At 53.1% G+C, this 16,949-nt stretch overlaps 1 protein-coding gene across 13 annotated transcripts in view; it reads right to left on the bottom strand.

The window, feature by feature from the left end:
* The window catches only part of AMPD3 (adenosine monophosphate deaminase 3), a 149,500-nt gene that overhangs the window by 6,669 nt on the left and 125,882 nt on the right, over positions 1-16,949 (bottom strand). For all 13 annotated transcript variants that reach the window (XM_049098692.1, XM_049098691.1, XM_035704078.2 and 10 more), the window contains 8 exons: positions 15,019-15,181; positions 12,388-12,607; positions 10,425-10,554; positions 6,134-6,328; positions 4,709-4,840; positions 4,047-4,210; positions 3,204-3,330; positions 476-639 (listed from right to left, as the gene is read on the bottom strand). In XM_049098692.1, coding sequence (XP_048954649.1) covers positions 476-639; positions 3,204-3,330; positions 4,047-4,210; positions 4,709-4,840; positions 6,134-6,328; positions 10,425-10,554; positions 12,388-12,607; positions 15,019-15,181 — 1,295 coding nt within the window. The remainder of the gene's footprint in view (positions 1-475; positions 640-3,203; positions 3,331-4,046; positions 4,211-4,708; positions 4,841-6,133; positions 6,329-10,424; positions 10,555-12,387; positions 12,608-15,018; positions 15,182-16,949) is intronic.

Below are 16,949 nucleotides of genomic sequence, written 5' to 3'. Positions count from 1 at the left end.
ACCCAACTCCCGCCATTACATGCCCCCCATGTAATTTGCATTGTTTGCATTGGTGGGAGTCCGTGCAGGTAAGACCATGGGACATGAGTTCCGTGTGGGCATGGACTTAGTCTGTGTTGTTCCCTATTATATGTCCCGTGCCTAGGACAGTGCCTGTCACATAGCAGGTACAATCATGTGTTACATGCATAAGTGCAGGTATGAGCACTGTTGGTATAGTGGAAGGAACACACCCCATTTCCGCGTCATATCAGAGATGGACAGGTACACATGTAGGTATTGGTATGTGTATGCACACGCGTGTACAGGCAGAAGGTTTTGCTGCACTGTGTGTACGAGCTTGTCTGTGGTACAGTGGCGTGCCTGCATGTGCATGTGGCTCTATGAATATGTGCCCTGTGTTGTGTGCTGGGGCATATCCCTGTGTGTGAGGTCTGAGGGCACACAGACATGTGCAGGGGCTGGGTGCACCCACCTGCGGAGGTTGTTGAGCACCATGATGTTGGCATACATGTAGTACAGGTAGTAGCTGTAGGGCGGGTTCTGTTCACTGGTCCAGATGTCTGGGCTGGGGCTCTTGTCTGAGAACATATGGTCGCTGTGCTTGGACTCATCATCCACACTGTCAAACCCTGTCACCTGGGCAGAAAGAAGGGTCCTGCATCAAGCCAAGGCAGATGAGCTGCCAAAGGCCTTGGCGTCCAGGCCTCCCGGGTTCATACCTCAGCTGGGGACCACAGAGCCTGAGGCCACATTTCTCCCAGGGATGGGGAGTGGGCACAGTGCCCCAGTCTGTCCCTCCGTGGCTTCTAAAAGTATCCAGGAGACCAGACTGGAGAGTGCCAAGCCCCGGTGTGGTAGTAGTGATGGGTAAGGGAAAACTCAGGCTGGACCAGGTGGCCAGTGAAACAGTCATACCCCCTGCCCATCTCTCTGCTGCGCCAAGGAGGCAGCCAGGGCTGTAGGGTACAGAAACAGCTGTGAGGGGAAATGGGCCTACTGGGCGGCAGGCCCTAAGCACTTACCACACATCAGCTAATATAACACTCAGCCATCCTGTGAGGGAGGGCCTGGCTGTGAACAAACCAGGCCCAAAATGCTTAGGGAGCCTGCCTATGCAAGACAACAGGCTCTGAGCCTAAGTGGGCTCTGGGTCTCTCGACTGGGGCTGCAGGTGGAGGCTGCCCCTGGGATGCACCTTTGGGGCCACAGGAAACCAGCCTGGATTCCTCACAAGTCAAGGTGGGCCCCATCCAAGAGGGCCCCTTGGAAGGATGAGCTGCGGTTTCCGGGAGGGAGATACTCTGCTCCCTGATTCCTCCCTAGGAAGTTCCCCGAGCCTCCTGTCCCACCACAGCAGCTACACCTCAGCTGGGGCCCAAACTTTGCCCCTACTCACTAGCTTCCTGGTCACCTGGTCCCAGACCTTAACCAAAGACCTATACCTACAGAAGATAGGGCGTCTCAGCCAGCACATGGGGCAGTTCTGCTAACATGTCTCCCCCTTTCACTCAGCCACAGCAGCACTTTGGAAGGGGCTTCTGCAAGACTGTCCACCCTGCTCCACAACTGACCCAAACTGGGGACCCCAGCCAGGTCTGCCAGCGTCTCCCATTCGTATATGGGCAGTAGGTGCCCGGAGGAGCAAGGGACCATGAAGGTCTCGGCAGAGTCTTCCTGTCACAGAACCACGTGTCCCAGGCAATAACCGAGTTGCTCCCACAGCTCCCAACTTGGCCTGGATGGGTCTGGGGCCAGGGAAGCCATGCCTTAGCCCCATGCCTTAACTGAACTCTCCAGGGCCTGGCCTGGAGGTAACAGCCCCTCACCTGAGCTCTGTATCCAACAGATGCAGGGCCTCAAGCACAAAATTGTTCAACCTCCAACTCCTCCTCCTCCCCAAGGCTGTTCTTCCCCGACTTGTGACAGTGACCTCTGAAGGCATGCTAGACCCTTCCCTCTGGCTCACCTTCAGGCCTTGCCCAGGTGCTGTCCGTGCTACAGCTATGCCCACCTCATGCCCACAGGCCCTAGGCTGCCATCCACATATGCCTCACTTGTCCTACTTGGGAGGGGCATGAGGATAATAACACCTGCTCGGGAGTCAGGCACCTGTCTACATAAATTCCAGCTCCACCACCTCTTAGCTTCATGTAATTTCCTCGTGTGTGAACTGGAGTTAGTAGCCTCATAGGGCTGTTGTGAGAATTAAATGAGATAATCCACGGAGAGCACTTAACAGTGCTTAACACACAGCAAGCACATGACGATTCTGCTTAGCATTAACCCCAACAAAATGACATGAAATAAGGTAATCATGAGGCTGAAGTGAGATCATGTCACAGCATAGATCACAGGGGCAGGCAGCAAACACTCAAAAGCCATGAGCTGTTACCACCCCCCAGCATCTCTCACTGCTGGAGGAGGGCCCCGGACTCTCATCTTGCCCCTTTCTGCCCACCTCCAGCCACCTTCTGTTCCAGGCCTTTTTCCCCACAACACCCGGAATGGTGTTTGCCTAAAATATAAAGTCAGTGATTTCCCTCCGCCTGTTCAGACTTTTCCCGGCAGCCCCCCAGCTCTCTGGAATCTTCCCTACCACCCTCCATGTCAGACCCCCAGAACCCCCACAGCATACTGAGCCCACTTCTCACAGTCTACAGCCATCTCTATTCTGAGAACCCAAAGGGACAGATCAGCTCCTGCCCCACTCCTACCTTTTCTAGGTAACCTCTCCTCCATCCCTTCTTCCCCTCTCCCATAACTAGCCAGATAAATCTGTGTTGTGGGGCTCATGTACTCAACCAAACATGATGTGAAAACTCTTATTCCAAGGTCAAAGCAGGAACACTGAAATGTCTGCATTTCTAAAGACCTGGGGCTGCTGCGGGGAGCTGTGGGGCCAGGAACTGGTCCTTCCAGCCCCACTCGGGCAGGAACTGACTCCTCAGTCTCTCCCCATCTCCCCACCACTGTCCTCTTGGCACCCCACCCACGCCCCAGGGCTGCCCCCGAGGAGAAGGGGACTCCCCCCACCTGGAGCCAACTAGTTATTTTTAAAATTCTGTTTCTTGGGACCAGTCACACCATGCCTAGGGCACAAGACGGAGAGGATCTGAGAAGAAAAACCTGACCCAACTCTCTTGGAATCCTCACTTCCCTTCACCACTGTGCTCATCGCTTGGAGCACCACTCACACTTACATATTTAAGGAAAAGATGAAGCTCCTGGTGATCTTGGGGGTTGATTGTGGCCTCAAAGAGGGGCAGGAAGATGTTCTCCAGCATCTTCCCAAAGCTTGGCAACAGCTTCTTTGACCTAAATATGTCACTGGGGGAAAGAAGAGACTTTATTATTAAAGTGAACCCAACAGCCTCCTTGGCCTGTGGGAGAGCAGTCCCATCCCTTTCTCAAGCAGCTTGTGTTCCCATCTAAACACCCGGAGTAGAACTAGAGATGTGGCTTGAGCACAGGTCCTTCTGCTCCTCTCCAGCTCTCAGCAAGTTCTGCAATACTGGGCATTGGTTTGCAAATTCAACACCCACCCATGCCCATCAGAGAGCTTTCCCAAGCTAGAGGCCATGCTGAGAGTGGGGTATTGGCACTCAGGCTGATGCAAGGTCTGAGAGATGAATTAAATTTCTCAGTGATCCAAACTCTGCCACTCAGCTCCATTCCCCTAAACCACATATCCCAGTCCACTTAAGGGACCATGAGCCCCACATTGGCCAGATGGGAAAGGTCAGCAGTCATCTGAGTCATAGCCATGGAGAGGGCCAGCAATGTGGGCCACCACCAGGTTACTCATGCCCGGGGGCTCACACAAAAAGATAATCCCTCCTCAAACCCCGATGAGAAGATGGGTAGTAGTTCCTACTAGGTTTTGCAGTTTGCTCTTCAAGCCCCCAATCCCCGCTAAGGGAAGGAGAGGCCCGAGGTGGCACCAAGACCAGCCCCACCAGCAATAGTACAGACTCAGCAGCCCATGAGGAACAGGCTGTGTCCCCAGAGGGCATGGACAGACAGCAAGCAGCCACCCCACTTACTAGATCCGGGGCACCTGGATGATCCAGCGCATGTTGGGGGAGTAGACCTTGTGCTGGATGAACCAGCGGGCCAGGTTGGGCCACTCCTCAGGACTGCGGCCGTAGATGGAGAGCCGTGGCTCCGAGTACTGGTACTTGCTCTCCTCCAGCTCCCTGGCCACCTCCTAGCACCAACAAGAGCTCAGGTCGGCCCAAAAGCACCCAGCTGCTGGGTCCTGCAGCTCCCTCAGCCGCCCGATGCCAGGCCGGGAAGACCCGATCTACGTCGGCTCGCTGCCGTGTAACCAGTCCCCCACCTCAGCAGAGGCCCCTTCCAGGGGAGAGGGAGGCCTCTGCAGTCACGCGCATAGCCAGGCCAGGCAGCAGAAGCGTCTCCAAATGGAGCTAACCTGCCCCCAGCCAAACACAGGCCACAAACGGACAGGGCAGTGAGCCTGGATGCTGTGAGGGCCGGGGGTACACCCCCCCCCCGCCCCTGGGCTGCAGTCAGCCCCGGCAGCACCACGGCACAAGCCCCCTGGGCACCCCGGCCTTGCCCCAGCGGGATGGTGGACCGACAGGGCGGGGCGGGGCGGGATCAGGAGGCCATGAGGCGCCCCCACCCTGCTGGCAAGGGGGTGTCAGCTCTGCGGAGGGCTTGGAGACGCCGAGGGCTCACTCGCCTTGACCATCCGAGCAAAGTACTCTCCTCCCAGGTAGTTCTCCGTTTTCAAATACAGGTCGCGCAGCTCGCTGGCCCCCACAGGGTTGTACTTGGAGTTGAACTTGTCGAAGCGATGGAATGTCTGCCGGCCCTGGAGAGAGACCGCCGGGCAGATCAGCGACCATCCACGCACATTTCCCTCTCCAGGCCTTTACAAGGAGGCCATGCTGACAGATGCAGGTCCGCTCCCACACGAAAGCTTGGAAAGTCCTGGAGCCAGGGCGCCTGTCCTCGCCCAGTCAGCCTGGGGGTCCTTTAGTGAGGCCCTCTGTGAAAGATCCAGGGGCCTCGCACCCCAGGGCACCGTGGCCAGGGGCACAGCTGACCGAGTGAGCTGAAAACCCCCAACTACTGAACAGTCGGGAATAAAGGGTCTCTGTTCCTGCTTGGACTTCATAAGGCACTTTCTCCACATGACCTCATTCGGTGCTTTATTTGTTTTATGAAGATTTTTTATTGTGGTAACATACATCTAACACAAAATTTATCATCTTAGCCATTTTTAAGTGTACAGGTCAGTGGTATTCAGTGCATTATGTTGTACAACTGTCACTACCGTGCCGCTCCAGAACTCTCTATCTTATAAAACTGAAACCATGTACCTGTTAAACAGTACCTCCCCATGACCCCTTCCTCCTGCCCCTGGAAACCAACACTCCTTTCTGTCTCTGAATGTGCCTATTCTACACGCCTCATACAAGTGAATTGTACGTTAATGGTCCTTTTGTGTCTGGCTTTTCTGACTTGGCATCATGGTTTCAAGGTGTGAGTACTTCATTCCTTTTTAGGACTGAATCCTATTCTACTGTGTATTTACCACATCTTGTTTATCCATCCACCTGCTGATGGACACCTGGGCTGCTTCTACTTTTGGCCCTTGTGAATAATGCTGCTCTAAGCTTTGAGGTGCAAGCAGCTGTGTAGTCCCTGCTTTCAATTCTTCAGGCTCTATTCCTAGGAAAGGAATTGCTGGAATATATAGTAATTCTAGATTTAACTTTTGGAGGAGACACCATACTGTCTTCTATAGCAGCTGCACCATCACTTAGTGTTCTAATAACTGTAGTGTCAATAAGGCACATGGCATTCACCATTTTATAACCAAGGAAATAAAAGCTTAAGTGAATTGCTTAAGGATACATGACTCCCAACAGATACAAGGGGAATTAGAACTGGGACCAGTCTGACTCCAGGGTATACACTTTCCCCCTGTCCCGTGGCCCTGTTATTCCCTGAGGCCAAATTACCTGTCACACCTCTATGGCTAGAAGAGAAAGAGCTGCTTACGCAGCTGGCCTCTCCCCATGCACAACCATAGCTCTTTTCCAGGGGGCTGAGAGACCACCCAGTATGGTGTGAGGCACTAGGGCAGAAGCTCACTCACCGCATGGACATCCAGTGAGTCCACAGTGAGGTCATACGGGTCCATGTGCAGGCTGTCGAACACCTGCCGCAGGGTGATCTTCCGGCCCCGCTTCTCCGCCACAGCCCTGTCAGGCTCTGTCTGGTACGTGTGCTTGATGAAGCGCAGCAAGTGCTTCTGGTTCATGCAGGCAGCCGCATGGATGTGTGTGTCCACCTGCAATGCCGTGCCCACCAGCCATGAGCCAGGCCACCTCCACTGGCAATAAGAGTTGGGGTGTCCAACCCTCAAAGTGGAGTGCAAAATCTCAGCACCCGTGGCCCCCACCAATGCCTGGATCTACACCCCTCCCCCCAGTTTCTCCTCTGGACTTTGAAATTGGTCCTCCCGCTAGCTTTGCTGCCCTACCTACCTCATTACAGCACCCAGAGTGCTTTTTAAAATGTAGGCTGGGTCTGGCCATTCCTTCTCACAAACCATCAGTGGCTCCTAAGTCTTTAAGATAAAGCCCAAACTCCATAGCTTGGGATTCAAGGCTCACTTCCAACCTTAATTCCCACCTTGCCACTGCCCACTCTCTGCTCCAACTCTGACAAACCACTAACAGGTGCTCAAGGCACTGCATCACTTTGCCCATATGTCTCCTCTGCTTGGCATGCCTTCCTTGCTCCCACCAATCATCCACCTACCCCAGATTTCTTACAACTTTCTCCACTTGGAAGCCAATCCTGATCCGCACCTCACACCCCCAGCACATTGGCCAGTTGTTCCCTCACCCAGCCAGGAAAACTAGCACAGACACTCCCATTACTGTCACATCCTCTTGATTCACTCTACAAAGTCCCTATCTCCTCTGTCCCTAAACTGGGAGCACAGTCATCAAAAGACAAGGACTTCATCTGATGCATCCAAGTCTCCAACGCCTACCCCAGGGCCTAGTATGACATATCTGTTGAATCAGTGGATGGATGAATGAACAAATGGTGATATCGGCATCCTCATAGAACTCTAAGGGCCCACCGAGTGCCCCACACAATACCATTCTTCACATTGACCTCTCTTGGGGCATTTCCTTCAGCCACTAGCCCTGAGGAACGGAGCCCTCGCTAAGCTGAGGGATGGCCTGAAGTCACAGTGGGCATCCTGACTCCCCTTGCATGAGCCCAACGGGCTTCAGAGAGGTCCCCAAGGAGATGGCAGCAGGCTCACAGGCCAGGATGCTGCCAACCACCAGATTGGCTCCGTAGGCTGCCAGGGCTGGGATGAGGAGGCGGTTGACCGCTGGCCAGGGAATGCTGTCCACAGCTGGCCAGGCATCTCCAACTCATGCCAAACCAGACATTTGATCTATGCAATCTCTGTGAACATTATACAAGCCAGCCCATGTCATTGGCCACATCACCGACTCATGGGGCCCTTCTTGCCATTAATCCTGCCACTTCCAACCAGAAAGGCCACTAGACATCAGAGAAATAAAACAATTACAAGCACAAAAAGCTAAGACATCACCCAAAGCACAGTGTAAATGGTCAATCACGTCAGGGACAGGCTGGGCTCATGTGGGATGCACAAGTGGTCAGCCTGGCTTAGCTCAGCCAGACACAGCTGGACTCAACTACCTCAGCATGACATAGCACATTCTGCATTTTCTCGTTGTGTCCTCTAGCATACCAATGACACACTGCAGGGGGTGCAGCCTGTCCTTACCCCCACAAGTCATAAGATGAAGGAGGAAAACAACTGGACAATCCAGGAAGCATCCAATCCAAACTTTAGAATGTCCAAGGTGGTTATTTTAGGAACAAGTAAAAGAACCTGTCATTGGAGGTCAGTGTTTTCAATTCACCAGAAGATACAAGTGCATTCCTTGCTTTTACCTCAGATCCGGGTCTAAGCAAACAGTACGGTTTACAAACAGGGCTGGCAATACCCGGCCCCGGCGCCAACACTGACCATTTCCACATGCGTGTCAGACATCAATAATTGATTGCAGCACTTTCACTAGGCTTTGGGAGCAGCCACTGCCAACTGGTCAAGTTTGGCACAGAAGATGAAGCCTATTTGCTATGCCTGATATGACACTTAAACCAAAGTGGAGAAGGCCTAATCTTACCCAACTCCTAGGCAGTAAACACACTCAGCCCTGGTTCTCAGCTCTGAACAAAAACAAATGTCTTATTACACAGTCCGGCTGGCTGGGCCTCGTTGTGTCATAAGCCATGCCCTGTTGTGATGTTGCAGGCACTTTCATAAACACCACCCCCGGACCCATGGCCCCTCACAGCTTCGGCCTCAGAGCACAGCTCTGGCCTATCCTCCCAACACTGACAGTTAACCTTGGAAATACGGAGGCCACCCTCCCAGCCCACCCTGGGTTTCAGAAATCCAGCTCTCCTCCCAAAGAAGCTTCCAGGGTAAGATAAAGCAGCCAGGACCCGGGAGGCAAGGAGGGGCAGGCAGAGGCCTGACTTGGAACAGATCTGGCCTGTGTTTATGGACTGCTGTGGTGCCAGAGAACAGGACACTGAGTCACAGCACAGGGGTGAAGGTCATCCCTATCTGGAGAACACATTAACCCCCAGACTGACAGGGAACGCCTAGGGGTAGGCAACCACAGCCCCCACCAGGACTCTCTCCCGTATCACAGCCAGAGGGCAGCTGGTTGGCCCAGGAACACCCACTGAGGCCCCACCTCAGAAGCAAACAATGTCCGAGCCAGTGCAATTCGCAAGGATACCTCAGCCCCAGGCAGCAGGAAGCAATGGGCCCAGAGCATTCATACACGGGCAGGGCTGCACTGGGCTGGCCAACGAGCTTCCTCAGACGCCCACCTGGGCAGGTGGGGTGCTTCAGGCAGGGCTGAGAGGAGCTGGCATAGTGCCTGAAGCACCCACCTGTCTGAACACCTGAGGCTGGGAGAAGCAGCTGTGTTCAAAGGCGAAAATACCAGGCAGGTGATTTCTAACACATCCTCTCATCTCTGCCTAGAACCCCCGAGACACATCCCCCATAGCCCATGAGCTGAAGCCACCTCTCTTAAGGTTCCATCCAAGTGAGAGTCCATGCCAGACCCCAGGCTGCTTCACACAAGTAACCTCGGGGCCTCCCTGGAGGAGGCCTTCTGTTCATCACTCTGGGTATCCCCGAGCAGGTCAGGGAGGCCTGGGCTCCACATCCTCCCCTGACCCACATTCCCTTACCAGAGCTGACCCCAGGGAGGGGCAGTCCTCAAGGGGTCACGCCTGGGACAGAAGCCCCTATGGAGACCAGGACCCCAATCCCCACCCTTCCCCCATGAGCTTCTCTCCCAGAATACCACCGTGCCCCCTCCCTGCTCCCTGCTTCCTCTGAGAAACCCGGGGGCCCCGTCAGGGCCCAGAACCTCACCTACCTCTGCCACCTGACGCTCCCCACAGCCCAGCACCACGCTGTCCCCCGGCACCGAGCTCCTGTCAAACCGCACCACTTGCTGTCACACCACGCACTCGGCATGGTCTCTCCTCTCATGGCACAGAACTCTCTCCCCTGGTCTTCGGCATACGCTGCGCCCTCTGCCTGGAACGCCATCCCTTCCATTCCCTGGCCTCCCACCCCTGCCCAGGTGCACTCTTTACATCTGCTCAGTTCTGGGCTCTTCCTGGACGCCACCCCTGCCACAACACTTCACACTGAGAGGACTAGGCTAGGAACATCTAGGACATAGGCAGTGGCTCCTGCTCAACATCCAACACCCTAAGCTGAGCACTGATATTAGTTAAATGGGAGGAAATTGGAAAAGCTGGAGGCCATGACCCTTTAACACACACACCTGCCCGGGCTGCAGCCCCCAGGCCCAGGCTAAGGCTGCTCACCCAGCCTAGGGCAGGGGCAGAGACAGGAGCACTTCGGTTGCTCTTCCTTACCCATACCTGATCCAGAAGGAACCAAAACCATGAACTCCCAACCCAAAGAGGTCATAACAGCCTTTCTCTCTCCATGATGAACTTAAGACATCCTCTACCTTAAAAGCAGCCTGGCCTCAAGTCTTATGACCAATTAGCAGACCATACCCTATTTTCCAAGGAAGAGGGCACACTGCAACAGGTACATAACGTGGACCAAGGTTTCCACCTAGAGTCATACCAACTACCGTCTGAGGCATGGCCTGACAGAAAGAAGGCAACGCTCCAATCTTCCTTCTGCATGTACGCATCACACTCATCTGGCCAAGGAAGGCCACACAGGGGACCAGCCCCAGACTGGCTCACGGCATGCCAGTGGGTTGGGAGGGAGACCGGGAGGGCTGGCTCTCAATTCTGGCCCACTGACGCACCTTTCTCACATTATAGAAGTCTCGGTGGGGGTTACTCTTCAACTCTTTGAACTCAGACATTTCATTTAACATTTCATGAAGGCTGAACTTGGATTCCAGAAAGTTCAGTCGCCGGTGACAGTATGTTTTCCTGCAGGTGGGGAAGGGGGAGAAACCACAGTTGAGAAGTCCCATCAAGCTCTCCAGTCTACAGACCTCCAGTGGCCATGGAGACCAGCCCTCAGGTGGAGGGTCAGGATGCAGTAGGGAGGGATGGGGGGGGTTCCAGCTTTCTGCAGACTCAGCTGGACTGTGGAACCACCTTCATGTGTTCTCCAAAACAAATGGAGAGTCAACTGGGGGCAGTGCAAAGCTGCCTTCGGGACCTTGTACAGGTTGTCTGACGTCTAGCTTTATGTGCTTAGGCAATTCATCCAAATCTGTTTCCCACAAGTAAATATGGAGATGGCAGTGTCCAAGACTGAGCAGAGTAGACGCTCAATAAAAGTCTCCTCATCCCTTCCTGCTTCTGCCCAGAACTTGAGTAATAGAGCCAAATTATATAAGGCGAGACCTGCCCACCTTGGCATGGAGAGGAACCATCTTGTGACCTAATGATGTTTCCTAAACCCCAACCCCTAAAGACTCTGCAACTCTGAGGTTTCAGGACAAGTGGAGGAGGTTTTGTATGACGGGTAGATTAAGAATGTAGGGATGTTTGTTACTAGGACAGAAATCTCTGTAGGGACTGATGCTTCCACCAGCCAGCAAAGGCCACCGAGGGTGGGAACACTCACTGCTCCTAGCCAACTCTCAGCCCACACCCAGCCCAGGGGCCTGGCCACGTGCCACAAGCCACACAGAACTTTCAACCACAAGTCACGCCACCCTGCTTCCTTGTGACCCCCAAACAAACAGCAGCTCCCTTGGCATGCAATCACTCGAACTTTCATAAGGAGCAGCTGCCGACCCTGGAACAGCACCATCATATTGACCGAGGCAAGCCCCAGAGCACATCACAGAGGAAGCATGAAGAGTCTGAGTCAGAAGGGATTTCAAAGGCTATCTCACCCAGTCCCTTCCCCAGGAGGACTGGCCTGGACAGCCTCCCGGACAGGACAACCACTGCTCACATACCTCCTAGAACAGCCAGAGTCCTCCCACCTCTCCCTCCCAAGGCTTCTCCTCAAAGCTCCTCCTTGCAGGGCAGAGGTGAGCCTCCTGGGAATTGCATTTTCCCCTCCCAGATCTTAGCGCTGCCCTCAGATCAGTGAGGCCCAAGACCCACTCCGCCCATCCTCCTGCGGTCCACTCTCCTCCCTTGGAAACTGGCGTCACACCATTCCCAGCAAAACCCTGAAGGCAGGGTAAGAGAGGCTCCTGGGCAGTGACCGCACCCTTCCCCTCCCCCAGCTGCCCAGTCCTGGCCGAGCACTCGGCACAGCCATCCACGGCTCAGGGCCAGGCTGCCGAACCTCCTGCTGATTAGCTGAGGGGCTCACCAACAAGAGAGGGGCCAGATGCAGAGATAACTGCCCACCAGTTTAACTCAGGCCAAGCCCACGAGCATCCTGGGGGCCGTGGTACAAAGTTCCCAGGCCTCCTGCACTCTCCCCTCCAGAAACATGGAAAACCTAACACCTAAAGCAACAGTCTTCATCTCTCTTCTACCATCTATGATGTCCTGGGCTGATTCTCTACCAAGGTGCTGCCCCGCCTGGGGTGAGGGAGAACAGCCACTTTAAGGTAGCCAGGTGGCCACCAGCAAACAGAAGTCCACCTCTAGGATGCAGAAGAGACAGGTAGTACCAACTCTAAGAATGTGCCAGCCTATGATGGGAAATTGTTGCAGGAACCCACAAAGCACTGGGGAAAGGGGAAAGTACTCTATTTCTGGGATGATTGAAGTGCAGGGAAGCCCAGAATAAAAAGGGGACCTGGTTGGCCTTTCCCAAAGAGAGGCACTTGGGGAAAGCTGGCTTACGTGGGGCCATCTGTGATGAGAGCCAGGATGTGGCTCATGTCCACCGTGTAGGTCTCCAGGTCGGGATAGGGCAGGCTGTGGGGCTCCTGGCGCTCCAGCATCTTCTTGTTATCATACACGAAGAGGATGCCTCCCTGCATGCGAACCAGGTAGCCCAGGTTGGGGGGAGCATCGTCCAGACAGTAGGGGTCTTCCTGGGGCAGAGGGGGAGGGTGGAAGTCTGCAAAACAGGATTGAGTGATGGCAATGTGCCCTTGACCTCATGAGCTGACATGAGCTCAAAAGTCACATTTTCAATGAGGGCCATCCTCATCATCTCATCTCAAACCCAACCATCTCGACTACCCCCACCTACCCTCACGTCACCTATCTCCCTCCCTGTTTTATTTCATCTCCCTGGCATTTACCACTATGAAAAATAATGTCATTTACTTATCTTGGGTCGTAGATGTTTGGTTTGTTTACTATTGTATCCCCATTTCCTAGAGCAGTCCCTGGCCCATGGCTGACACTTCAGTAAATGTTTTTAATTTAACTGAAATGGGCTTCAGCCTCCTGGGCATGACAGGGACGCCAGGCACATTAAAAAGGGCCACTGTGTCTTCTCCTAATAAAATAACAGGCAGCACCTGGGACTGCCCAGAGGGAATAATTGTCCCTGTCCACCCACATCTTCCTGAGCCCAGGGCAGCCAAGGAGCTAGATGGAAAAGCCCCCCACCTCCCCAAATAAGCACAGAATAGGCAGTTTATCTCCCACAGAGCAGGGAATGGCAAGGACAGAGCTATCTGTCCCCACAAATATTAGCCCACAGGAGGCAGAAAATGCCTCTTGGCCATTTCCCAGCTATGAGACTGAACAAACCACTCCACCTCTCGGATCCTGCTGGCTCATCTGAGAATAACACACCCTGCCGTGATGGGCTGTTGTAAAGGCTGCAAAAGTAGGTATAAAAAATGCTTTGTGGGGCGCCTGCATGGCTCAGTGGTTGAGTATCTGCCTTTGGCTCAGGACATGATCCCAGGGTCCTGGAGTCAAGTCCCGCATCAGGCTCCCTGCATGGAGCCTGCTTCTCCCTCTGCCTGTGTCTCTGCCTCTCTCTGTGTGTCTCTCATGAATAAATAAATAAAACCTTAAAAAAAAAAAAAAAAAAAGAAATGCTTTATGACAGTAATGCCTGACTGACTCATCAATTAGAGGATATTATTTTCATTACTCTTGTAATGAGTTCTCCTGACTCGATAAGCTCTGTCTCTGGCCAAGGACCAGATTATGCTAAATAGCAGTAGATCTGGGGGCTCCAACTCTGCACACCAGCCAACTCCACATAGGGTGCAGCTGCTCAGCTGCCAGCCCAGGCAGGGGAAACCCTAGGATCTTCATCAAAGAAAGCAATCAAGGCAGGGTGACCTGCCTGGGTGTCCTCCAATTAGTGCTCGGAACAGACTGCCCCAGGACAGAAGTGAGGCTTCGCAGGGGATGAAGCAGCACAGAGCCAATGTTCCCCAATCAGGCACAGCCCCAGGCTAGCTCAGGAGTCCCTAAAGTGTGCCAGGGAAACACTTTTCAAGTGTACATGAAACCATGGTGTCTGCCTCACTGCGCTCATTCCCAGGCCCCCTGGATACTCTGTTTTGTATAAAGTACACATTGGACGGTCGGTCCTGTCTGCTTTTGCCAAAACTGGGATAGGTGGCATCAACTTGCCTCAGATAGAGAGGGAAATGAGACCAAAAGGGCTGAGATTTAACCAGGGTTCCAGGTGGTAACAGATGCTCAAAGTCCAGGTGTCAGAGCTTCAAGGAAAACCCAGACAGGAGACCCTTGGCACCTAATTATACCCAGAGGGCAGCCAGGGGCCTGGGCACTGGCACAGACCACTAGGCCCTTGTCTGATCCCCCATAACCACCTTTACAGATTGTGGTTTCTTACTGTCTTCATTCATATTACCTAACTTACAGCCTTTACTGCTCCTAGGTCCTTCACAGGCCGGACTCCCCCAGAAACCATCCTGCCATCCCCGATCTCCTCTTCCCCAAATTCTGCAGCATAAATGCAGCTACCATTTGCTGAACACTCACTAGGTGCCAGAACTACACTAAAAGTACTTCAGATGCATTCTCTCATTCACTCCTCAGAACAGACCCAGGACATAGATACTATTCTCATTTTCCAGGTTTGGAGAAATATCTTGCCCAAGAAAGTAGTGGAGCTGAGACCAGAATGTAGGTGTGTTTAACTCCAGAGCCTACTTTCCTTGTCCTCAGAACATACCCCCTGCATCTACCCCGACTCTATATCACCCCACCAACAAACTCAGCATTTACTGTCTGATGGTGCTGTTTTAAATACCTAGGGTGAGGTTGCCATTGTCTCTGGAGGACTCTCAAGCTCAGGGACAGTCTTTTGCCTCTCTCTTAACTTCTATGGCTCAGCTCTACCCAGGGCAGAGTACACAGTGTACACAGAATCAATCCTCGGGGAAACCAGCAAACATGGGTATAGGAAGCCAAAACCAGGACCCTATCCTTAAAACAGCAGCTGGGACAAATACATCCAGCCAGTAAAAAGTCTTCACCAATTCTTGGGTGCTCAACTTAAGGATCCCACATGTACCCACAGTGCCCTACCTGGGAGGCCCTCCTCCGGTGGTGCAGCGTCTACCCGCCGATGACCCAGGTACCGGGCTGTGGTCCGTGGGAAGCGGTGGTAGGCAAGCCTGGCATACTTCTCCCGTATCATCAGGGCCTTGGCCAGGCTCTTGGCAGCCTGCTCATAGTCCTCTACAGTGATCTGCAGAAGAGGGTATGCAGGGAAGAGTTCACATAGCAGGTCTGAAACCACTGTCCTTAGCAAGATCTACTGCAAAGATGGCTTTCAGCTGGCAGCTAAGAACTTGGGTTTCGGGAGCATTCCTACCACTTGCTGAAATATGAGCAGCTCACCCAGCCCAAGCTGTTTGTACAAACACTACGGTTTTTGCTGAACACCTGATTTTCTCTGGGAGTCTGGAAGACAAGGTTTTTATTAACCTGCTGGAGACGAGAAGGAAGGCAGACACTGCAGCCTGCCCACCCAAGGCCAGCCTCAAGTGCTGCCAGTTAAACCTCAGCCCTGCTGTTGCATCCTGCACACAGAGAGGCAAGGCCTGGACCATAGCTCTGACGATGGTGAGTGTCATCACTTGCCTTTCAGAAAACATACGGGCTCTTGGAAGTAACTATAAAAACTCTGCATGCTCAGTCTGCTGCTTTGCCATCCCCTGGCTTCTGAGTCGTGGGTTAATCACCCAATTCACCCAGTCAACAAGCACTTATTGAGAAGGGTTTGATTTCATTTTAGTCCTCACGGCAATCCATTCTACCCATGGGGAAACCGTGACCCAGAGAGGACAAATCACTCGCCAGAAGTTACCAAGTCAAACTTCAGATTCTTATCTGACTGGGTCCCAAAACCTAAGCATGTTCTGCTTTCCCAGAGCTGCCTGGCTCTTAACAAGGGAAGAGAGAAATCCCCACCTTCTGGTGGGCTCATTTATCTCTGTTTGGGAAGGATGTGTGCGGGAGAAACCCGAACATGTCTGGGGAGACAAGCAGCTAAACAGACAGTCATAACAGGACGTAAGTGACACAACACAGGGAGGTACAAGATGCTGGGGGAGCGTGGGGATGGGGTGTTCCTGGAAATTTCCTCTCTGCTTTAACTAAAAATCACTTTTAGTTTTCAAATATTTTAACCATACAGAGAAGACACCCATGTGTCTACCTTTCAGAGCTAAAACTTTTAATGTTTTTCATTACTGTGCCAGTTCTCTTATATATTTGGATAAATGAATCATCACAGATGCAGCTAAAACTCTACCCTCCCCACTCCTCCACCCTACTCCAGGCTCAGAGGAAGGAAGTTGGTATATATCTTTCCCAGTCATGTTTTTTCACTTTTAGTAAATGTTGCTCCTCGCTTTTGTTAAAAATGTAGCTTCTCCTTTCCTGATTCCACATGTCCCCATAAGGGTGTATTAATTCCATTTTACATCTTCCAGCGGATGGCTTCTGAGAGCAGCAGGAATAGGGGAATGAACACAAACACCTCAGAACTTTAGACAAACATATGTCCCTGCGACTGACAAGCCAAGCACTTTGCAGAGCCAATGGACTCAGCATGGCAAGGGGTTTAGGCCATGGCTAAAGAGATCAGAGAAGGTGCCCAGGATCCCCGTGGACCAGCAGCCACCAGCCAACGTATAGATAACTGTGGGCCTCATGCACAGCAGCAAGCCCATTGGGACCCAAGGTGATATGCAAGGTCAGCCTGCCTCTCATGGACTCATAGCTCTCTGGGAACCAACTGCCCAGGTCAGGGGCTCCGTGCCAGGAGACTGATGGAAAGAAGCTAGCTACTGCACCAGGCCAACATCCTCCCATTCAGCAGCTGCCAGTTTACCCCTACTCCCCCTTCTCCTGTTCTCCTCATATGTCAGGGCCAAGTAGACACTAAGGACTCCTGGTCGGGATGCTGCATCATCAGAGAAGGCCTGCATTGTTTCCAATCCAACAAAATT

The sequence above is a fragment of the Canis lupus genome, chromosome 21 (assembly GCF_003254725.2).
Source record: "Canis lupus dingo isolate Sandy chromosome 21, ASM325472v2, whole genome shotgun sequence".
Lineage (NCBI taxonomy): Eukaryota > Metazoa > Chordata > Mammalia > Carnivora > Canidae > Canis > Canis lupus.
Note: the sequence above shows the minus strand (reverse complement) of the source record. Positions and strands in the feature narration are given on the sequence as shown.